Source organism: Erinaceus europaeus, chromosome 1 (genome assembly GCF_950295315.1).
Source record: "Erinaceus europaeus chromosome 1, mEriEur2.1, whole genome shotgun sequence".
NCBI classification, from domain to species: domain Eukaryota; kingdom Metazoa; phylum Chordata; class Mammalia; order Eulipotyphla; family Erinaceidae; genus Erinaceus; species Erinaceus europaeus.
The window spans coordinates 202,651,578-202,675,644 of NC_080162.1; the positions used below are offsets into that span (position 1 = coordinate 202,651,578).

General features: G+C 42.1%; 1 protein-coding gene across 17 annotated transcripts in view; it reads right to left on the reverse strand.

The window, feature by feature from the left end:
- Positions 1-11,285: 11,285 nt before the first annotated feature.
- The window catches only part of PHF20L1 (PHD finger protein 20 like 1), a 79,395-nt gene continuing 66,613 nt past the window's right edge, over positions 11,286-24,067 (reverse strand). For 12 of the 17 annotated variants that reach the window (XM_060201131.1, XM_060201189.1, XM_060201172.1 and 9 more), the window contains 3 exons: positions 18,026-18,389; positions 16,003-16,159; positions 11,286-13,072 (listed from right to left, as the gene is read on the reverse strand). In XM_060201131.1, the coding sequence (XP_060057114.1) occupies positions 12,930-13,072; positions 16,003-16,159; positions 18,026-18,389 (664 nt within the window). In that variant the 3' untranslated portion in view covers positions 11,286-12,929. The remainder of the gene's footprint in view (positions 13,073-16,002; positions 16,160-18,025; positions 18,390-24,067) is intronic. The other 5 variants (XM_060201192.1, XM_060201182.1, XM_007521888.3 and 2 more) reach the window with 1 other exon arrangement.

A 24,067-nucleotide genomic window follows, 5' to 3' on the forward strand; every position in this document is an offset into this window, starting at 1 on the left:
GATATACTTCAGCACTTGGGCTTCCCCCTGCAGGTGGGAAGCAGGGACTCAATCTTGGGTGTGCCAAGGCCTCGCCCGCTAAGGTGATGTTTCTTAGTAGTCTAGGATCCTAGTGCTACCTATCTTTGGAGAGATCCAACAAAAGAGAACTGAGACCTCAAAGTACAGCATGGTCCAATCACATCATATTTCGACTTGTCACCAAGTAAAGATATTTGTGTTTTCTCCAGCACCTCCTTACAAAGCAATTGTATCTTCCATGGCAACTCCACTTTGCATTTGTATCAACCTGCTATGGCCTTCAAAGATTTTTTGCTTTTCTTTTATTTATTCACCACTCCCATCACCAAAGATCTGTGTCTCTATCTCCACCTCCACAGACAACCATGCTAGTTCTCCCATGGTCTTAGATATTGGTTGACTTTTTTTTTTCCATGTTCATATACGAATTCTCTATATTTTGTGTATGAGTGAAACCATCCTGTAGTTGTCCTTTGCCTCCTTACTGACTTCACTGAGCATCTTCTTCTCCAATTTCATCCACTTTGTCCCAAAGGACACAACGATCACCCCTTTTTACTGCTCTATAATGTTCTGTTCAGTGTATGTCCCATAACATTTTTATCCAGTCATCTGTCAAAGGGCCATTTGGTTGTTTCCAGGATTTTGCTGTTGTGAATTAAGTCGCTATGAACACGGGGGGTAGGGGGGGTGCAGATATCCCTTTGAATCAGCGTTATTACATCTTTAGGGTATATGCCCAGCAGTGAAGAATTGCTGGGTCCTGTGGCATTTCCACTTGGATTTCTTTTAAGGATTCTCCATGCTGTTCTCCAGTGTCTGCACCAATTTGCATTCCCACCAGCAGTGCAGTAGAGTTCCTCTCTCTCCACATCCTCTCCAACACTGATCTTCTCTTGTTTTACTGATGGAGCCCATTCTCACAGGTGTGAGGTGGGATCCCAGTGTGGTTTTGATTTGCATTTCTCTGATAATAAATGATTTAGAATATGACCCAATGTCTGTGGGCCACGTGTATCTCTTCTTTAGTGAACGCTCTATTCCTATCTTCTGTCAACTTTTTAATTGGGTTGTTCCTTTTCATTTCATTGAGACTGTTTTTTTTTCTATTCAACATCTGACTAATGTTAATAACATTGCATTATGGAAATGTACCTTCTCTTGTTACCAACTTATGACGGAGCTCAGTGCCTGCACAACAAATTCACAGTTCCTGGTGGCCTTTTTTTCTTTTTCTTTTTTTTTTTTTTTTTTTGCTTTTACGTGATAGGTTAGAGACAGACTGAGAAGGGGATAAGAAGAGACAAAGAGAGACACCTGTGTGTCTCTGCTTCACCACTCATGAAGTTTGCCCCCTGAAAGTGGGGGCTTGGGGCTGGGGGATTGAACCTGGGTCCTTGCACATGGTTCCATGTGTGCTCCATTAAGTGCGCCCTGGCCAGCCCTGTATCACATTCTTTATCCCCATTTGTGGAAAGACATCTGGGTAGTTCCCATTGTTTATCACCATTATGAATAATGATGTGAGCATTCATGGGCATGTTTCCTTTCTTTCTTTAACAATTTTTTTTTTTCTTACTAAATGGAAGAGAAAGAAAAACCAGGAGATCACACTGGTGTATGTGATGCCAGGGACAGAACTCAGGAACTCAGACATGCAAGTCCTGTCATGTCATCTACTGGGTAACTATCCCAGGCACTGTGTGCAAACTTCACTGTGGACTTTTTTTTTTAATGACGAATTTTTAAATATTTTATTTATTTACTTGATAAAGACTGAGGGAAACTGAGAGGGGAGGAGGAAATAGAGAGGGAGAAAGACACCTGCAACACTGCTTCACTGCTTGCAAAGCTTTTTTGTTGGAGGTGGGAGCTAGGGGCCTGAGCCCGGCTCCTTGCGCTTTGTGACATGAGTGCTCAACCAGGGTGCCGTCACTCAGCCCCCCGTGGACATCTGCTTTTATATATTCTCTTGGGTATATCAGTATCAGAAAAGGCAGATTCGGGGGGGGGGTGGAGCCTGGGTCTTGCAACACACACTTCCGAGATACTTTCCCACTAAGGTAGAGAGACACAAAGAATGATACAGAGGAGGAGAGAGACCCCAATGTTATGGTATCTTCTGGATGGCAACAGGGCTTGAATGTGGACTGTGATCAAGGAACCTCAATTAGCGTACTCTCCCTCCAGACACAGGAAACAGCATCTCAAGACAAGACATATTCCCAGAGACAAAGAGCACTTACTGACACAATAGAATGTGTTAGTATACCAGGAATGTAAAAATTATTTAGTTATTTATTGCCTCCAGGGTTACTGCTGGGGCTCGGTGCCTGCACTACTACAACAAACCCACTGCTCCTGGAGGCCATTTTCCCCACTTTGTTGCCCTTGTTGTTGTTGCTGTTATTGTTACTGCTGTCATTGCTGTTGTTGTTGGGTAGAAGAGAGAAAAACCGAGAGAGGAGGGGAAGACAGACACCTGCAGAAATGCTTCAACACTTGTGAAGTGGGGAGCTGGGGGCTCAAACCAAGATCACTGTGCCAGACCTTGTGCTTCACACCATGTGTGCTTAGCCCGCTGCTCTACTGCATGGTACCAGGAATGTAAGAATTTATAAACACACACACACTCAAAAGATTTGACGTAAAACTGAATTTTAAAGAGAAATAGGCAATCCAACAGTTCTAGTTGGAGATTTCTTTTTCTCTTTTTGAATAAGATTTTAAAAATATTTTCATATGGGGAGTCGGGTGGTAGTGCAGCGGGTTAAGCGCACGTGGCGCAAAGTGCAAGGACCAGCATAAGGATCCCAGTTTGAGCCCCCCTCCCCCCCGCTCCCCACCTGCAGGGGAGTCACTTCACAAGCAGTGAAGCAGGTCTGCAGGTGTCTGTCTTTGTCTCCCCCTCTTTGCCTCCCCACCCCCTTCTCTCTGTTTTAACCAACAACGATGACAAGAATAACTACAATAAAACAGCAAGGGCAACAAAAGGGAATAAATATTTTAAATATATATTTTACTTATTTATTATTGGATAGGGACAGAGATTGAGAGGGGAGCAGGGGGTAGTTTCCAGAACATGGAGAAAAAAAAAATCTCTCAATTAATTTAATTACTCTGACTTCAAAGCTAGACAATATATCACAAGGAAACTACTAAACAATATCCCTTATGAATATAAATGCAAAAATTAGCAACAGTATATTAGCACACTTGGCACCGAAAAACAGATACGTAATAGGGGCCAGACAGTGGCACGCCTGCTTAAGCACACACATTACCGTGCACAAGTACCCAGGTTCTAGGCCCCAGTCCCCACCTGCAGGGGGAAAGCTTTGTGAGTGGTGAAGCAGGGCTGCAGGGGTCTCTCTCCCTCTCTCATCCTTCCCTCTCAATTTCTGTCTCTATCCAGTAAATAAATAAATATCTAAAGAACATGTATTTAGTAAAGTGGATTTCAAACAAATAATGGAAGGAAACCTCACCCATCTGATAAAAAAACATGCACTAAAATCTTACAGATAACATAACCTCTAATGGCAAAATACAGAATACTCTCTCACAAGGGAATAATATCATCTTGTTCATCCATTCTTTTCATTGGTAATGTACTGAATGTTTCTCCCTGTGTTGTAGGGCAAAGGGAAACATTGAAAGCTAAACAAATTACCATTGCCTTATTCATTGAAAACATACTGAATGGAATCCAGATATGCTGGGCCTACACCTCTAGCAGATCCCTCCCTCCTCCACCACAGGCCACTTCCATCAGGAACATCATCATAAGCTGTCTTGTGGGCCTGTCCAGGACCCTGCCCTCACTGGAGAGCAGCAATAGTAAGGACGGCTCCATTCTCCAAAGGGAGGCTGGTCAGCCTACTCTGCCCCTCGAGGAAGACGGGTCCTGGAATGAGTGCAGCCTAGAATGTTCCCAGCTGTGACCATGGACTGAGAGCTCAGACTGACAGGGACTCAGAGGTCACACAGGCTCCTGTGCTGAATGTGAATAGACATAGGTCCTGGGTTAGATCAATGGGGTTTACACTTAATGGTATTTATACACTTTCCTCATGTCTGGGAGCTACTCTCTGCCCTAGTCCAGTTTTCTAGTCCTAGTATCAAGTCGGACACCATCTTGCCAGACAAAATTTTTAGTCCACTTGCATGTTAGCTATCAGGTTCGGGCAAAAATTTCTGAAGTCATGGGCCCCTAGGATCATACCTACAATAGACTCCCACACAAAGTCCCCAAGTTTCATTTGCTCTATTCCTACCTTTGGGTTCCTGTTTATTAAATAACTTCTTGTTCTGCTTTATACTTTATCATCTTTCAGCCACCAACTTGCAGACTACCATGCCATCCTGACCTCCCTGGGCAGATGATCTCACTAATGTGTGCTGGAACCTCATCTCTCCAGAGCCCTGCCCCACTAGGCAAGAACAGAAACAGCCTGGGAGCATGGACCCATCTGCCAATGACCATGCCGAGCAAAGAAGCAACTACAGAAGCAAGACCTTCCACCCTCTGCACCCTATAAAGAATTTTGGTCCATACTCCCAGAGGGATAAAGAGTAGGGAAGCTTGCAATGGAGGGGAATGAGATATGGAACTCTGGTGGTGGGAACTGTAATGGAATTATACCCCTGTTATCTTACAATCTTGTTAATCATTATTAAATTATTAATAAAAAAAATTAAGAAACAAGGGGAAAAGAAAAAAAAATGATGCTATAGTAGCCAAGATTTTGGCATTTAAATAAGGACAGGCATAGAAATCAGTGGAAGAGAGAACATAATCATTGTTTATTGACTTTTTCAACAAAGGAACCTTGCAATAAATTCAATGGTTAAAGTAGTATTTTCAACAAATGGTACTGGAGCAATCTGATAACCATGTAGCATCAACATAGAGATTCCTGACACTGAAAGAACCAAACCTGACGTGGCTGCAGAGTGGCAGGGACTCCAATTCAGTGACCACATGATTTTAGGTCTATTTTTGGAATTCCTATTCTGTGTCCTTGCTCACTCTCCCATTACGTCCCTTTCATTCTGTCTCGATTATTCCAGCTATGTAATGAGCCCACAAACAAGTTTCTTTTTCTTTTTTTCCAGAACTAGACTCTTCCGGTCTTTTTAATTCCTGTCTGTTAGATTTGCTTGTTAGTTTGTATTTCAGTACATCTACTGGGATACGTATTTGGATGATGTTAGAGCTAACAGTCAATCTGGGGAGAACAAACATTGTTAACAGCACTGAGTCTTCCAGTTCACAGCCCGAGCACGTCGCCCTTTTCATTTACCTTCCTGTCAGTCATTTCAGGCACCGACTGTTTTGCTTTGCAGTTTCTGATGTGCAGGCTCGACAGACAGATTTCAGTTCAGCCTCCATATGTTTAGGTTCAACCTTATTAAAACCATGTCTTGTCTTTGCTAGTTTATAGGGATATTAGCTTTTGAGACATTTTGGGTTTCCTTCACCTCTTAAAAATATTTGAGGAGCTCTGGGGGTGACTAAGACAGTAGACTGCATCTTTGGAAACTGAGGCTGGAGATTTGATGGCTCACTGACACCAGGTGGCCAGGGTGGTGGCCGACCTACCTCTGAGAAAGATTTTCATTCAAGAATGTTATAACCTGCTAGATGTTCATTCAGACTGGATGGAGGAAATAAAGAGCTTCCTAGACAGACAAAGAAAAACTGAAGAAATCTATCACTACTAAGCATGTACTATAAGAAATTCTAATGGGATCTTTAAAAAAATATAAGAACACTCAATACTCACATGAAACAATGGCAATGAAATGTCTTGTCTGCATACTCCTACTAAACGTCAACAGTCTGAACTCAGCCTAAACTAAGAAGGCACAGACTCAAGAGGGCAGATCAGGAAACACAGACCAACTCTGTGCTGTCTACAGAAGACTCAGCTACTGGGCGGTAGAAAAAGTCATGATGAACTAATTATTGCACAGAAAACCAGAAAAATACATCATGACTTTTCTGACAATCCAGTAATCTAGCAGGAAAAACAAAACAAAACAAAAAAACAGGCTCATAGTGAACGCTTACAAATCAAACATACAAGTTCACGGCCCACAAAAGAAGCTAGAGACAGCCATACACATATCTGACAGAATAGAATTCAAGGTAGGTAAAGTAAGACAAGACAGAGATGGGCATTATATAATACTCAGAGGATCAGTCAACTAAGAACATCTAACAATCATTAACATCTATACACAGGGGCTGGGTGGTGATGCACCTGGTTGAGTGCATGTTACAATGCACAAGGACCCAGGTTCAACCCCCCCCCCCCAGTGCCCACCTGCAGGGGGAAAGCTTCACGAGTGGTAAAGCAGAGCTGCAGGTATCTCTCTGTGTCTCTCCCTCTCTCTCCCCTTACCTTCTCAATTTCTGGCTGTCTCTATCCAACAAATAAAGATAAACAAGTTTAAAAAATAGAAATATAGCATCTATGCACAAAATGAAGGGGTATCAAAAATGTATAGCTGTTACTATTAGAACTGATGATGTATATTCCGAGCAATGTAATAATAGGAGGAGATTTTAATATCCCACTCTTCCAGATAGACCTATTGACCTGAGAGAATGTCAATAAGGCATAAGACAAGAAGACAAGTAAGTTGGACCGACTTGACATCTTCAGAACTTTCAATCCCAACAAAGTGGAACATTATCAAGGACAGACTCTAAGCTAGACCATAAATAGCAATAGTAAACTCAGGAACACTGAAATCATTCTGAGCATGTTTTCAGTGGTGTCGGGCATTAAGCCAGCCCCCCTGCTCCCATCCTGCACTGCTGACACTTTGGCCTATTTACATAATCATTGTTTTGCCTGAACGATCCCCACCCATCCCATTGATGTATCTTCTTTCTACCTCAAGAACCGCCCTGCCTGCAGGGCAATGTTAATCCCACCATTTAAACCCCTCGCAACAGTTGCTAAGGAAGCTTCTACTTTCCCAATGTGCTTTTGCCTTTCTCCACCCCTTTCCTAGCCCTTTCTGATTCCCACTTGCCACTTCTGGTTTTATCCTATAAAAGCATTGGCTCTCTGACCAATAGATCCTTTTGCATTACTACGCTGCCACGAGTTCCTGAGTCATCTCTCTCCCGCGTTGCTGAGTGAGTAGCAGCCCAGGCTGAGTCCGGTGGCATTCTCTCCAACCCAGAGAGCACACGCCCAGGGAAGAAGCACCCCCACACTAGCCCGACACAGTGGAATCAAATCAATAATCAAGTTGGGGAAACACCCAAATCCTGAAGAAACACATGATTCTTATCAACTCTTAGGTCAAAGAGGAGATTTAAGGATTTCTAGAAACAAATGAAAAGACATGAGCAACCACAATCAGCCACAAGCTAATATGGTCCTAGAAGGGAGAGTGCTAGCCATATATTGAGAAATAACGAAAAGCTCAAATAAAGAATCTCCCAATTGAAGGATACAGAGTAAGAACAAATGAAATCCTAAGTAAACATAAGGCAGGAAGTAAAAACTAACGTGGAAGTAAAAGCCACTGAGAAATAAACAACAGAACATATGAAATGAAACTAAGAGCTGGTTCTTCAAGAGGGTAAACAAAACTGACACACTCTTAACCAGACTCACAAGGGAAAACAAAACAAAACAAAAACTGGTGGGAACCAAATTAACAGGATTGCAAATAAACACCACAAATAGCACAGAAACCCAAAATATCATGCAAGACTTTGATGAATAACTACATACCTTTGTGAAGCAAATAGATCTACACTGGAGAATCTAGAAGAGGTAAGTTCTTAGAAGCATATAATTTTCCAGGACAGTATTAGAAGAAACTAAAAAATATTGACTAGGGAAGCTATCAAGGGAGGGGATTGGAGATGGAGCTCTGGGGGTGGGCACTGTGTGGAAATGTACGTCTCTTATCCTATAGTCTTGTCAGTATTTCCATTTCATAAGTGAAAACTTAAAAAATAGAGTATTACAAGCAAATAAATTAGAACAGTAATCCAAACATTCCCCAGTAACAGAAGACCAGGACAAAAAGGCTTTACCAAACAGGGGAGAAGTACCACTTTCACTGCTCAGGTTTTTCCAAAAACCCGTGGAAATGAGAGGGACAAAACACTTATGTGGACTATAAAGAAACAAACAAGCAAACAAACGCCCTGATATTTAGATGCAGAAATGAGCTCACAGAAGTGGGAGGAGGGCTGAGTGCCAATGGACAATGAAAGAGGAATACTGGCACTGTAAGCAGCCGATGACACGGCCCAATAACACACAATCTTATGAGATGAAATTGTACACCAAAAGCATATACATAATTACATATATATATATATATATATATATATATATATATATACATTTAAAAAAGTCAGTTAGATGGGACAGAGAAGAATTGAGAGGAAAGCAGAACCAAGAGGGAGAGAGACAAGAGACACTGCTTCACAACTTGTGTGCCTTTCCCCCTGCCGGTGGGGACCTAAGGCTTGAACCCAAGTCCTTGTGCATGGTAATATGTGCACTTAACTAGGTGAGCCACCACCTGGCCCCATAAAAAAATATTTTTTGAAGATCTCACTGAAAGGGATCGAAAAAGGAAAAGATGCCAGAAGACCACTCAGGTATAAACAGTGGCAAGGATAAAATCTGGGCTTCTGGCATGCAGCCTCTGCACTGTACTCACGGAGCCCTCTCCACGGCTTTGAGATCCCTCGGCATCGCCCCACAAACATGGAACTTGTCGATGGTTTTTCTTCCCAACTGGCATTACTTATCACTTTCTGCCTTTGTGCTCAGGACTGTATCATTACCGGAGAGAAGTGGTGGTAGCAGCCATTCCAGGTCCTGTTCTGAGGAGGGAAAGTACTCTTTGCCATGACAGTATTAAGGGCAAGATCCTAGTAGATGTCCTTCTGTAGTTACATTTCTGCTTTTCTGCCCATTTGAAAGCACAGTGAGTGCTGAAATCTGTAAAATGCTTATTCTTTTCCCAGGCCCTAATTTTATTTTAATGACATAGTGTATTGCATTGATTTCTGCTAAGAAAGAGCTTGCGTATTGTTTTTTAAAAAGATGTTAAGTAGCGAAGTGGTACTGAATCTACCGTATGCATACATTTCAAATCGGCAGGTCAGAACTGGCCTTCCAGCAAGCTGAACGTAGTGCTAGTGAACGTAGGCTGGTTCTTAACAAGACACACCTGGGACTTGTAATGTCACAACGTGTTGAGTTCAACAAAAAACAGGTTGAAAAGCTCAAACAATTCGTTGATTTTAATAAGCCAGTATTTAGTCAGATCAAATCCCTTCCAAGTGTCGAAATTCATGACCAATTCCATTGCATACGACAGTGCCCTCACTGTGTGTACTTCTACTGGTGTTCCCCACTCCCCCGTTTTTCCTCCCCTTCATTCCAATTTTCTTTTGTCATCAGGGAGTCAAGATTGGTTTCAGAAAACTGAAATGACACAAATACTTGATACACATGCCCTGGGGACAAACAGTTTGGATAGGCCAGGGTTTGACTCTTGAAGTTGACGCTCAAGTCTTATCTAGGACACCTCTTGAAATTACCCCATTTTATCTATTTTCAAAAGAATTAAGATACTTAAGGTAACACGTATAACATCAGACACAAAACAGGTATTCAAAGTTAATCTTAAAGCTCCAAGGTGAAAACTGTGACGAATTAGAATGAAAATAAAGTTAAATTTTGAAGGAGCCAGTAGTAACACCTGCATGACATAATTTTGAAAAATGACAGGGTGGCAGAAATGAGGAGGAAGCGAATAACTGATCTGAGGAGCCGTACATTTCCTGCCAGGCTTCTTAGAACAGTGTTACCAGCAAAGAAGGGAGCAGGCAAGACACTGAACTGACTAGGACAGATTTAAGAGGGATTCCTGCACATTTCAAACATGTATGAGACAGGCACATCTGAGAGTTAGTCAGTGAAAGGAGGAGGAGGAGTACCTGGAAAAAGAGACATCTAAAATGATGACAATGACCAAGTTCTTGAAAGAAAGGAAATGAGTAAGTTTTTAAAACATCAAGTCAGAAGAGCCATACACAAATAAGAGAAAGTACCTATTTTACTTATTGTCTACTGACAAGGTTCCTTCCCCACCAATGTGTACCCTGTTGTTTGGGAAGCAACAGAAAATAGTTATCTTTCCAAAAACAAAGTAAAAACACCCTGTCTAGTTCTTTGCTTATATTTAAATATCTGTCCATGTATATGTAAATATATATTTTTTCTTCCCCTACCAGAGCACTGCTCAGCTCTGGCTTATGGCGATAGTGGTTTGGGGGGTGGGGTGGTGGGATTAAACCTTGGAGCCTCAGGCAAGACAGTGTTTGCATAACCATTATGCTACCTACCCCAGCCCAAAGGTGGTCTCTGTTTAAAGACTAAGTGGAGGAAAATCAACTCATGTGAAACCTCTCCTAATGTGCTTATTTCACAAAAGTAACTTTACTCTGATACATAGGGAAGAGTTCAATCAATCCATTAACATAAGGCTTCAACCCTTGATACACTCTATATTAAAAGATATGTGTAAACAAATGACATGTTACAGATTTACTTTAAAAACTTAAATTTAAAAATTCAGACCCTGAATATATACATAAAGGCAGAGCAAATGTTTTCAGTGATCTAGTAATATAACTTCCAGTTTTCTGGCTAGTAACAAAGTGATCTAATGTTAAGCTGCTACAAACAAATGTGCGTTCATTTAACTGTGGTCACCTGCGATCAAGAAAATAAATGTTACTGAGTACAAAGGGTCATTTGTGCATGTCAATATTTAAGTAATTCCACAATTCAGAGGCCATTTCTGAAGTAAAAGTCTATGTCTAAAATTTGACAACAGAACAAAGATCAGCCACTGTTTTTAAACATGAAGATATATTACCAATCCAGAAATAAGACATTAGCAAATTTACTTCACATGAAATATAGGCACTATTTTTTCAGCTTACTATGTAACTGTAAGCGACTGTCCCATATCAACTCGACTAAGGCTTTACATTTCCCAGTAAGGTCTTTGACAAAGTCAGTGTTATCACAAATAAATACACAGGACTGTAGGTTACGTCTGTTGATCTTTGGCACATTTTTCAAATTAAAGGCTTTCAAAAGGCAATATAATTTTCCAATGACTGTTTTTGCACATTATTTTAAATTATCTTTACATCAAAACCTAAGGCCGCAAAAACGCAAACTGAACATTCTGGGTTATGTGGAATAGTTTTAATAACGAGTTTTACATACAGTACCTTACATATCGAACAGTGTGTGTGCGAATTTAAATAATATCTGAATGTACAGTGGCATGTATTCTTATCAAAGATAAATTCAAGTTTACTGTCTATCAGTTCTAAAACGCATTTATACAGATCGCTAGAACTGATACACAGAATGAGGCATAAAATATTCAAGTGTTATGTCACCAAATAGCCTCCTCTTAAGTGTTCCCCCTTTTTAAAAAAGTTTCAAAACCTGTACATACAATTTTTAATTTTTAAAAACAAGTCTATTAAAAGGTAACATTTCATGTTAACCACCGACTCTTATATAGTAATAAAACTAGATGTGTGCACGCAGAAATATGTGTGATCATGTACATATGTACGTTGAGCGTTTGTCTCAAACAAGCACAGAGTCACGCACACTGCACACCACACACCGCGTGTGGGGCACGGGGCAGCACGGTCACTTCACACGAGCACGGGTAGACAGGAAGGCCTGGGCTCACCGGCCAGCAAGAGCTATGACAGCAACTTGGTTGCCTTTGGTTTCAGGACTTTATCCATTTGTGGGCAAAGCTAATTTGGGGTGTGCATGTTATTTTTAAAAAATAAAATTCATCTTCAGAAGTGAAACTTTTTCCAGTACTAGGATACCATCAGCAGTTAAAAAAATCCACAGCCACAGATTATTTTATTTTTGTCACTCCTCATCCCAGCTGAGGCTATTTACAATTTTTCTTTTCTGAAGGCAAACAGGAAAGTATACTCAGGATCAAGCTGTACGCTGACGCCTGAATACTTGTGATTCAACTATATACGCTACATGGTATATGCGACACACACGTCTCTGCTGGACTGGTGGCCTTATGTCAGGGTCGGGGTTGGAGAATTCTCAAAAGATTTAGAATTGTCTTTCCAGCACTATCGTCATCATTTGGCACTGACCCTTCCTGCAAGCCATTTTGTTTTTAATGGGCTTAATGCCTGCAAATAAATGTGTTTTTTTTTTCTTTTTAAAAAAACAAAACAAAACAAAAAAAACCCAAATTCATAATGAAATAAAAATTCCACAATTATTTTCTTCAGAAGTGAGACTCCTACTGTCAGTTTTCTGATTAAGTACATTTATCACCTAAGAAATAATTCATGATCCTATGAAGTTGAAATGGTCCGAATTTTGGTTGAGCTGGATCAGCTGCAAAGGAAAACAGTTCTTATGACAAGCTTCTCGAACTCTCCGGTTCTCCGGGCTCACAGTTCCCCAGCAATTCTGCTTTGGGCCAAATGCTGGTTAACAGACATGGCTTTTCCTATTAAAAACTACGTTACGAGCTACCTTGACCTTCTTTCTTTCTATTGGTATCTTGAGCTTCATGTGAGCGACTGTTCCAAAACCCTGCTAATCTGATTACCTCAGGACAGATCACATTCTGCTTCATTGATCCTTGGCGTGTAAGACATTACGATCTTTTCCATGGTGCATCCATTGTGTTGTTAGGAAACAGGTAATGACCAAGAATCACTAAGCTTTGTGACTATCCACTTATTTTAACTATCCATGTCCTAGGTGGACAGCAAAACTTATTTGATTGAAGCGAGTCATATTCCTTTTACTTGGTCTGCACCGTTGTCATACAGAGCAAAGCGTTGCTATCTGCTGAACTTTGCCCATGTCAAGCAGCAGCTGTTTGATGTGGCGCTTAAGTTGGGGCAGTCTTGCAAGAGGGTCAGGTGGCTCCAGCTCCCCTGTGAAATCAAGCCAACTTTCCAGAACTAGAGGAGAGAAAAGAACAGACAAATTTAAATGGCAAAAGGGAGCTGATAGCATGTCATTATTAGAAGGTTGAAAAAGTGGTAGAAGCAAGTGTTCTCTTGCTTTTTTTTTTTTTTTTTTTTTTTCCCCTATAAAGCCAATATACTCAAGCCACTTGTGAGCAGTTTAGCCTGCGTTCCAGCTTGGCCCAGCAAAGCCCTACTCCCTTCTGGTACCCTGCCACTCCCTTCCGGTACTCTGTCTGCTCCCTTCCGGTACTCTGTCTGCTCCCTTCCAGTACTCTGCTGCTCCCTTCCGGTACTCTGTCTGCTCCCTTCCGGTACTCTTGTCTGCTCCCTTCCGGTACTCTGCCTGCTAATAGCTCTCGATGATCCAGGCAATCTGAGCATCTCCTTTTCCGCTCTTCTTCAGCTCCATTTTATATTCTCTTCAATTTAAAGGAAACAGTCAATGACGACCATCTTTCTTAACACCAAAGCTGTTTCTAACTAAGGAAAGAAGGCAACTTCTCAGCGTACCTTTCAGTCCCACCGTATCATCAGCGCTGCTTAAGAAATGGCAAGCACTGGAGTCTCGACAGAAGGGGGCTGCTTACACTGGACACGTCTTAGGAATAATCACTCAGTATTTTGCAAATAGCATTTAAAAAAAAAATTCTTCAAAAGTCTATTTAAAACATTAAGCCTGCTGAAGAAGCTTCTGAACCCAGATTTCCTGACGCCTGTTAGAAGTCCTACCAATTGTATGTCTGTCGGCCAGGGCCACTCTTTAGTAACATCAGGAGGCCTGTTTCCCAGGCTGTGTCCCACTACCACAAGAGTCCTACCCCAGAGCAAAGTCTGGACACGTCAGATGTTCCTTGGCCCACAGGCTAACAGAACAGGATGTCTGACTGCTGCCCTGAGGGTTTGGAGACTGAACAGGCTAAGTGGGATAAAACTCAGTACCTTAGGATATCAGAGAAATGGACCTGATGTAATGACATCCAATGACAGTTTGAAGCCCCTTACTCTGATCTTTTTTCCCCTGAGAAATGTATTCTGATCTTTATCTGTGTGATGTATAGTCACCTGTTATTTGTACCTTAATATTTACTTCTGTTGTGTGTTTAACTTAAAAAAAAAAAAAAACCTTTAATCTTTCTCGTTACTTTTTGCTGTAATGCATAATATCACAGATAAATTCTCCTGGAAGCTTGGGGTGAGCAGGCACATTTGGCACTGTCCCAGCTCAGAGTGCTGTGTGTCCCATCTGACCTCTTCTGACCAACTGTGTGGCAACTGCCTGTGGTTATTTTTATTTTAAAAACAATCTTTTATTTATTTTTTTTTTTAATTTGTTATTGGGTAGAGACAGGGAGAAATTGAGAGAAGGGGAGACAGAGTGGAAGAGAGACAGAGAGACACTGGCAGACCTGCTTCACTGCCTATGAAGGGACTCCCCTGCAGGTGGGGAGCCGGGGCTCGAACCAGCATCCTTATGCTGGTCCTTGCGCTTTGCACCACATGCGCTTAACCTGCTGTGCTACCACCCGACTCCCGGTTATTTTTTTTTTTAATTATTATTGACTTAATAAGGACTGACAAAACCGTAGGATAAGTGGGGTACAATTCCCACCACCAGGGTTCTCCATCCCACTCCCTCCATTGGAAGCTCTCCTATTCTTTATCCCTCTGGGAGCATGGACTCAGGATCATTATGGGGTGCAGAAGGTGGACGGTCTGGCTTCTGTAATTGCTTCCCCACTGGACATGGTCGCTGCCAGGCCAATCCACACCCCCTGACTGTGGTTATTCTTTCTCCATCCTGGGGTGTGTCTAGTCTCAGGGTCCTGGCCACTAGTTATGGTTCTCAACCCACAAAATGGACATGTAAACCAACACTAACAGTGAACTTATAACCAAATGGAAGATGTTTCTGAATTGGGTTTTTGTTTCCTCTTCTTTCCCAGGGGGAAAAAAAGTAGCAGAGCTGGGGGCCAGGTGGGAGTGCAGCAGGTTAAGTGTGCATAGTAAGAAGCGCAAGGATCCCAGTTCAAGCCCCCAGCTCTTCACCTGCAGGGGGTCACTTCAGAAGCAGTGAATCACATCTGCAGGTGTCTGTCGGTCTCTCTTCCTCTTTCCCATCTCTCTCAATTTCTCTCTCTGTCCTATCCAACAACAACAATGGAAGAGATAGCCACCAGGAGCAGTGGATTCATGGTGCGGGCACCGAGCCCCAGTGATAACCAACCCTGGAGGCAAAAAAACAAAAAACGAAAAACAACAGTGGAGGCACACCTATCACTTAGACAGGAGGCATCACACATGCTTAATCTGTGAGGCCTGAAAAAAGAATCAGTATATATAAAAAAAATCATTGTATTAAATGAGTGATTTAAATTACTCTTTTAGCTATAAAATGGGAATATTCCTGTCTACTTCTCAGTGTTCCTTTACGTAAAAAGAAAAATGTTTTAAAAGTTGAAAATTTGTATACAAACTTAAAATTTATCTACTTAACATTGAAGGAGATTTTTGGTGTTAAGTTCTGTAACACATGAACTAAAGTGGAATCAGATCTTCAAAATGTTTTGTCCCCATTTTAAATACACTGACTTCTAAAGAAAAAAAAATGTTATTTAAAACTAAACAACATCATATACTTGCTCTATACTGATTCTGGTAGGCAGTACTCAATAACTATCCTCTAAAAAAAGGAGCCTAAGAGATTCAATCCAGTGACGCTGTCCTGGGTCTGCAAGGCCTGTGAGCGAGTGTGTCACTCGCCATGCAGTGGGAGCGGTGCTGTTCCGACAGTGTGGACAGCATGTGCAGTTCTCATCCTGGAGTTTAGAAACCTGAACTAACTTTGCCATAATGATAACAGCACTGACATTCAGCAAGTTCTCCTAACACAGCAACTGGATTTCAGTTCGTTCTTAAATTACCATCAACTTCTTTTTCTATTGAGTCCATCCTGCTGGTGACTTCATTCTGCACGTTCTCTATGTGCGTGAGGAGGTTGAGCTGCCACTGCAGATGGGAGTCTCCTGGGTCCTCAGTCTCCTTCTCGTCGTCATACACAAACATGGCGGCTGGACTCTTCTCCACAGAGCCATTGGGAAAACAAGCAAGTAGGTGAGATTAACATCACAAAGGGATATAGATGTATTTTAGACATAGCAGCTATAACTAACATTATTTTCTTTTAAATTTATTTATTATGGATAGAGACAGAGTGACATTGAGAGGGAGGGGGGGGAGAGAGAGAGAGAGAGAGACCTGCAGCGCGATTTCACTGCTCAGGAAGCTTCCCCTTTGCAGGTGGGGACAGACTGGGTCCTTGTACACTGGAATGTGTGTGCTCAGCAGGTGTGCTACTGCCTGGCCCCAAGCAGGATACATTAAAGGCCTCATCACACACAGTGATTACTGAAATCTCCAAGAATTTTAACGGGAGTGCTAACACACAATCAAATTAACATTTGTTGGTCTTTAATAGCTGGCTCTGAGTCAGAAAGTTTAGCCTGACAGAGAACCAACACATATTACAGAGGCCTCAAGTTCAATCCCTACTACCACCTTAGGCCAGAGCTTAGCAGCCTCTGGTCTTTCTCCCCACTCCTTCTCCCATGATAGATAAATAAACATTTCCATATAAGTACTTATTAAATATATTTATATATTTTAAAAAACAGTAGACTCAGCCATTATATCTGCATGCTATGTGGTATGCTATAAAGGGTACGAGGCAATCCATAAATAAAACACACTAAGTAAATGAAGTTGTTAATTATATTCTTTTATTGGATCGTTCAGCTAACTTAAACTAATTCTTTTCTCAGTCTGAATTGCTGATTTAAATGGAGTACAGACAAAAGGCAGTGATGGATATATCAAACCATTTGGCAAAGACCTGTGTAATGTCTGTCAACTAGCAACTGGATTCTACTACTGTGTAAAGATCAGAGGGGGAGAGTGACAGAGGAGAGAAACTCCACCACTCTGCCCCACTGCTTGTGACGTTTCCCCTGGCAGGCACTCCCGAGGTGGCCAGAGGCTCACACCTAGGTGTTCACAGGGGGCTAAGAGTGCCAGCTATGGGTAAGCTGTTTCCTGGTCCTGAACATTTTCATTGGGAGTAAAATGCAGCTACAGTCATATAGTTTTCTGAAGGCATTTTAGTGTAGATATAAAATTAAAACTTTTAAAAAATTTATTTACTTATTTTCCTTTTTGTTGCCCTTGTTGTTATAGTTATTATTGTTGTTATTGATGTCTTTGTTGGATAGGACAGAGAGAAATGGAGAGAGGAGGGGAAAGCAGAGAGGGGGAGAGAAAGACAGACACCTGCAGACCTGCTTCATCGCCTGTGAAGCGACTCCCCTGCAGGTGGGGAGCCGGGGCTCGAACCGGGATCCTTACGCCGGTCCTTGCGCTTTGCGCTACGTGTGCTTAACCCGCTGCGCTACAGCCCGACTCCCAAAATTAAAACTTTTGTAAGAGCAAAAGTCCACTGGATATTATTATTCTTAATTAGGGACTAATTAAATGTCCAAATGACCAGTATTTTCTTGTAAAGAATGAAAAAAAAGGGGGCTCCAAGTGGTGGCACCTGGTTGAGCGCACACGTTACAGCGCACAAGGACCCGGGTTCAAGCCCCTGGGCCCCACCTGCAGGGAGGAAGCTTCACAAGAGGTGAAGCAGTGCTGCAGGTGTCTCTCTCCATCTCTATATCCTCCTTCCTCTCAATTTCTGGCTGTTTCTACCAAACAAATAAAGATTATAAAAAAATCTTTTTAAAAAAGTGCAAACAACAACAACAACAACAACAAAAAACAATTTTCACCCTAAGTACCTGGGGACATGGAAACATAATAAATCTGAGCATGTATCACCTTTCACTTTAAAACATATTTCTTTGCTATTTTGTCCTATTTTCTAGGCAAAGAGAAAGGAACTACTTATACCTTTTCGGGCCTTCCGTCTTCTTTTACTAAATACTGCAAATGGTTTTCATCTCTCATGTGGAATTCGTGTTCTTCCAAACTACTCACATCATCATCATCTGAGCTACCAGGGTCTGCAGGAAATCTACAGTCTGGACCAAAAGTCTGTGGTTTCTGGTAGCTATGCTCACTTGTTATGTATGTTCCCTCCATGTGAAAGGGCAAACGAGGCGGCTCGCTAGGGCTCTGTCCAGAGCATTCTTTCTCTTCTGGGGGAGCTGTGTCTCGCGCTGTTGTTGCTTTCTCTGCTCCAGACACTACGTGGTCTCGGTCTTCCAGCTTTCCAGAACAAGCCCAGAGACGAAGGTCAGGATGATGCTTATTCCTTAAAACAAAGTTGGAGAAAGAAGTTGATAATAAAATAACAAGGATGATATTTCAGTGAACTTCAGAATTTAAAGCTAGATAGTCAGCCCTTACGCTCCATGTCTTTTGCACTGAATACACTGACTCAAGTGGACTGAGCCTTGACTGCCTCCTGAAAGCCTGACAAACAAGAAAAGCAGGTTAAGAGGAGGCTTCAAAACAAAATTAAAGGCATTTGTTTGTAACTTGAATTACATCCAGAAATAGAATCCTTACAGTTTTATAAGTTTTTATTAAGTTTTACTTGAGTACAAGTGTTACCCACAGCACTAAGGTAGGTAGGCAAAGTATGTAAAATACAAATTGGAAAAGAAGTAAAAATATTATTTGCTAATGATATAATAGCATACACAGAAAATACATAGCCATACTAGACATTATGAATAAATACAGTAGGCCAAGTGACACAGTGCAGCACAGAGGGGCTGGAGTGGCCGCCCACGCCTAAGGCATGTGCTTTGCCCGGCATGGGGCCCAGGTTCAAGCTACTGCAGCACACGGGAGGTGTTAACGACACGGGAGGAATGAAGCATCCTTTTCTTGTCTCTACATCAATGAAAAAGTGATCTAGGAGTCAACTTGCTTATTTATCTAGCTATGGGATTTCTACATGCAGACATGAGTGGGAGGAAAGGGAAGCAAAGAAAACAATGTCACTTACTGTCACAACTGCATTAAAAAGATAACATACTCGGATATACACTTAACAAGTGAGGTAAAAGCTCTCCAGAGAGAGAAGAAACAAAAGACAGAAGACATGAAAGAAATATTTATGTTCTTAGGTTGGGAGATTTAATATCATTAAAATAAAGCAATGACCTAAGTTTGAAACAAAGTAAGCAAAGAAGGAGAAAAGGCCACAGGACAATACATGACACTGTTTAAAAGAAATGAGGAACTGAGAAATCGGAAAAGGGCCGACTGCTGGAAGAACATAAACATTTTTACATGTCCATATCACCCGAATTAAAAGTTCATTTAAAAAAATTACAAGTTCAGCACCCTTTCTCAAAAATCCCAGTGATTTTTTTTTCAAGGTAGATCAAACAGCTGTAAAATTTGTAATAGAAATCTATGAGAACAAAACAGTCAAATCAGAAAAAAAATGAGGCATCCCACTCCCTGCCTTCAAACCAAATGAAAGCAATAGGAACAGCCTCGTATTGAAAGCAAAACAGGCACAGAGAGCTGGAAATAAATCTACAGATGTGGACATTTATCCTACAGTAAAGGGCCAAGGGCATTCAATAGAGAAAACAGGCTTAGGGGCCGGGCCATGGTGTTCCGGGTTAAACGCACACAGCATGAAGAGTTAGGACCTAATTGAGCCCTTCACAAGCAGTGAAGGAGGTCTGCAGGTGTCTTTCTCTCTCCCTCTCTATCTCCACCACCCACCTCAATTTCTCTCTGTTCTATCCAACAAAAAACAACAACAAAAAAAAATTTGAAAAACTGGCTGCCAAGAACAGTGGATTCCTAATGCCAGCAACAAGTCCCAGCAATAACTCTGGAGGAAAAATAAATAAATAAATAAAATCAAAAACAATAAAGTCTCTCCAATACATGCTACTGGGGAAACTAGACAAGTACAGGCGTGCAAATGAGAACAGATCACTATTTACCACCACAAAAAACTGAACTCTGTGTGAACCAAGGACATGGCTAAGACACCTGAAACCTTAAGACCCATAGCAGAAAACATAGGAGAAACTCTCCAGAACAAAGAGCTTAGAAATGGATTTGGGGGCAGGGGTAGATAGCAATATGCTTATGCAAAAAGACTCCCATGCCTGAGGCTCCAAAGTCCCATGTTCAATCCCCTGCACCACCATAAACCAGAGCTGAGCAGTGATCTGGTAAAAAACAAAAAAAGAAAAAAAAAAAAAAAGGATTTGGCTGCAATACCCTTGCCTTTAGGTACATGACTAGTCAACAGTTTGTTCTGCTTTCTTGTGGGACTATGTGAAAGCTTGGTAGAGCTTAGGGGAGCTCTCCCATCCTTGAATGGAGGTCTGGAAAGATACCCCACTTGTTAGCCTCTCTCCATAGAGATGAGCCAAGAGGGAAAATTCGCCTAGACTCAGCTCGCCGTTGTTAAGACTCTCAAGCCCACAGAGATCTCACAGTTTCTCCCTGCTAGCAGCAGGCCACATGGCTGCCTGCTTTAAGGTTCATTTACTCAAAGTTCACCTCACCTGATCGATCACAGAGGAGAACACACCTTATCACACACTCCTAGCAGTGCCCTTTGATGTCCTTAATTTACATCAAACTTTGCTTATCTTCTCTCTATCTCACCTTACCTGGTTTATTCTCCTCTCAAACGCCTTTGGGTAAATTAAATGCCTGCATCAGGAGACTAATTATCTTGACCTTTATGTATCTGCAGCAATTCTTGTCATACCAGCCCCCTACCATCGGGGCAAGCTGACCTTTAAGAAACCTATAATTTCTGACGTATTTGAAAAATGTTCTTTAACTTTCTCTATATATACCCAAGCCCACCCCTGAATAAATCGAGCGTGCTGGGAAATTGTGCCGATGCAGTCACATCTGCCATCCTGTCCCCTCAGGCTATTGCTAGTCCCCGCTAGAGTTGGGACATGCTCAGAGCGCCTGTTCCGCCATGTTGTGCCCTCAGGGCATTGTCTATTCCCCGCAATGGCTGTGGTGCTCTGGTTACTCCCCCCCCCATTCTCACGAGAGTTACTATCCTACCCTGGAGTGCTATGGTTACTCCTCCCCCTTCCCATTCTCACGAGAGCTGCTCCCATAAAAGCCCTTCTTCTTCCGCACCTCTCTCTCTTGCCGGCTCTTCACTTCGGTGATTAGACGCAGGAAAGGTTGCTGCGTGAGGCGGCCATTTTTGCTACCTCCACATGGCCCAACCTGCTTCTCTCTCATCTGAGGTGCCAGTGCAAATAAAGATTTGTGTTCCCTCTCCGCTCCGGATCTCCTCTCTCTCTTCTCCACGGCGCAGCACGACACGAGCGTTCATATCAGAATTCTCCCCGAGTCTCTTTCTTTATCACGGAGTCTCCTGAACTAGTGACAGGGCCTCGGTAAGCTTACCTTCCTGGCTGCAGTCACTCCACGTGAGCCCCAACACTTTCTATCTTAACACTTTTTCAGTCACCAGGGTCCAGATGCTACCATGTTGCCAACTGGACGTCCCTGGACAGACAACCCCACCAATGTGTCCTAGAGCTCTGCTTACCCAGAGCCCTGCCTCACTAGGGAGAGAGAGACAGGCTGGGAGTATGGATCGACCAGTCAACGCCCATGTTCAGCGGGGAAGCAGTTACAGAAGCCAGACCTACAACCTTCTGCATCCCACAATGATTTTGGGCCCATACTCCCAGAGGGTTAAAGAATAGGAAAGCTATCAGGGGAGGGGATGGGTTACGGAGTTCTGGTGGTGGGAACTGTGTGGAGTTGTACCCCTCTTATCCTATGGTCTTGTCAATTATCTCCATTTTATTAAAAAAAAAATTAAAAAGAAAGGTTAAGGAGAAAAAAAAATAAAAAAGAAATGTACTTTGGGGGCTGGGTGGTGAGGCAACTGGCTGAGCACACATTACAATGTTTGAGGACCCCGGTTCAAGACCCCAGTCCCCTCCTACAGGGGGAAAACTTTGTGAGTGGTAAAGCAGTTGTCTTGTCTGTCTCTCTCCCACTCTCCTCTCAATTTCTGACTGTCTCTATGTAATAAATAAAGATAATAAAAATTTTTAAAAAACAGCAAATGTATTTGGAGGGGAGGCTCAACTCCACTTGCAAATGAAATAAAAATGAACAAGACTACATCAAATTATAGAGTTTTTATACAACGAAAGCACTGAGGACAAAAATTAACTGGCAACCCACTGTGTGGGAAGATACCGGCATATACATGTTCAACAAGGACCCACTGTCCAGAGTATATAAAGAACACAAAGGGCTCCACAAGAGAAACAGCCCTTGTAAAAGACGGGCAGAAGAAGGGCTGGCAGAATAGCGGCCTGGACAGTGCTCTTGCTCTGTAAGCATGTGATCTGGGAAGCCCAGCCTTGGAGGGAAGGAGGAAGCTTTGTGCTGTGCTATTTCCTCCCCTCTTTCTCTGCCGAAAAATTCACTCAGTGAAGCACTGGTGATTAAAAAAAGAAGAAGAAGAAAGAAAAAAGGGAGTGGAGCGGTAGCGCAGCGGGTTAAGTGCACTGGCACACAGCACAAGGACCGGTGGAGTAAGGATCCCGGTTTGAGCCCCCGGCTGCTCCCCACCTGCAGGGGAGTCGCTTCACAGGCGGTGAAGCAGGTCTGCAGGTGTCTGTCTTTCTCTCCCCTCTCTGTCTTCCCCTCCTCTCTCCATTTCTCTCTGTCTTATACAACAATGATGACATCAACAACAACAATAATAATTACAACAATAAAACAAGAAGGCCAACAAAAAGGAATAAATATTTTTTTTAAAAAGAAAAAAGACCTAAGGAGATAATTCCCCCAAAGAAAACACACAAATTACAAATACAAATGGAGCACATGTGAATCAGTGTACAATAACACTCATTATCAGCAAAATGAGAATAGTGAGAATGGACTAAGTTTGGAGACAAGTACAGGCAAAGCAAAAGGAACTTGCTACACTGCTGACAGAAATATAACCTAGAACAAACTATGAAAAATGATAGGAAGACTCCTTAAAAATGAAAATACCATAAAAGATGAAATACCATATGTTGCTCCAATACCACTCCTAGGCACTTAGCCAAAGAAAATTGAAATGCCAATTTGAGAGGCTATAAGAAGCTCTATGTTCACAGCACTGAGTGTTACTCACAATAGCCGGACATGGAACCAATCCAAATGCCAAGGACAGATGGCAAGATAGAGAAGCTGTGATATATAGATATCTGAAGGAATACTATTCTACCAAGAAAGATGAAAGCGTACCCTCCTCAGGAGTAAAATGAAAAGACTATTACAAAAGTTTCATTTCTATGTAGAATATAGCTAAAAGAAAACACTTCTTTAAAAGCATCTTTATTTCTCTGCAGGACAGACTGGCAGAAACTGAGAGGAAGGGAGAGACAGAGAGGGAGAGAGGCAGAGCCACCTGCAGCCCCGCTTCAGCAGTTAGGAAGCTCTGCCCTACAGGTAGGATGGATGGGGGCTTGAAGCTGGGTCCTCATGCACTGTGATATGTGCGTGCAGCCAGCTGCACCACTGCCTGGCCCTAGCACGACCTCTTAGACACAGTTAACACGACGGTGTTAAAGGGGGAGAGGAGAGGAGGGGAAGGAGCCGTTAGAGAAGATCTTATTCTGACAATGCGAACTATGGCTTTAGTGGTGGGTTGAGTGACTCGAAAACAAATGTAAAGTATGCAGACAGACCCCTAGAACTTTAGTTTTATGAACTAATGTCAACTCATTAAAAATGGGGAAGGAAATATTTATAAAGCAACATATACTAAAACAAGATACTTTTTACACAAACAGGCCTCTTATATAATCATACAACTTAGCGATTTCATAAGTAACAGGCATGATCACCTTCCCATGCCAACACAAACTGAACGTCCTTATTTCTGTCCTAGAAGCTACACATTACTAACATATGTGTCTCAAACAACCAACCAATTCCTCTTCAGATAGGAAT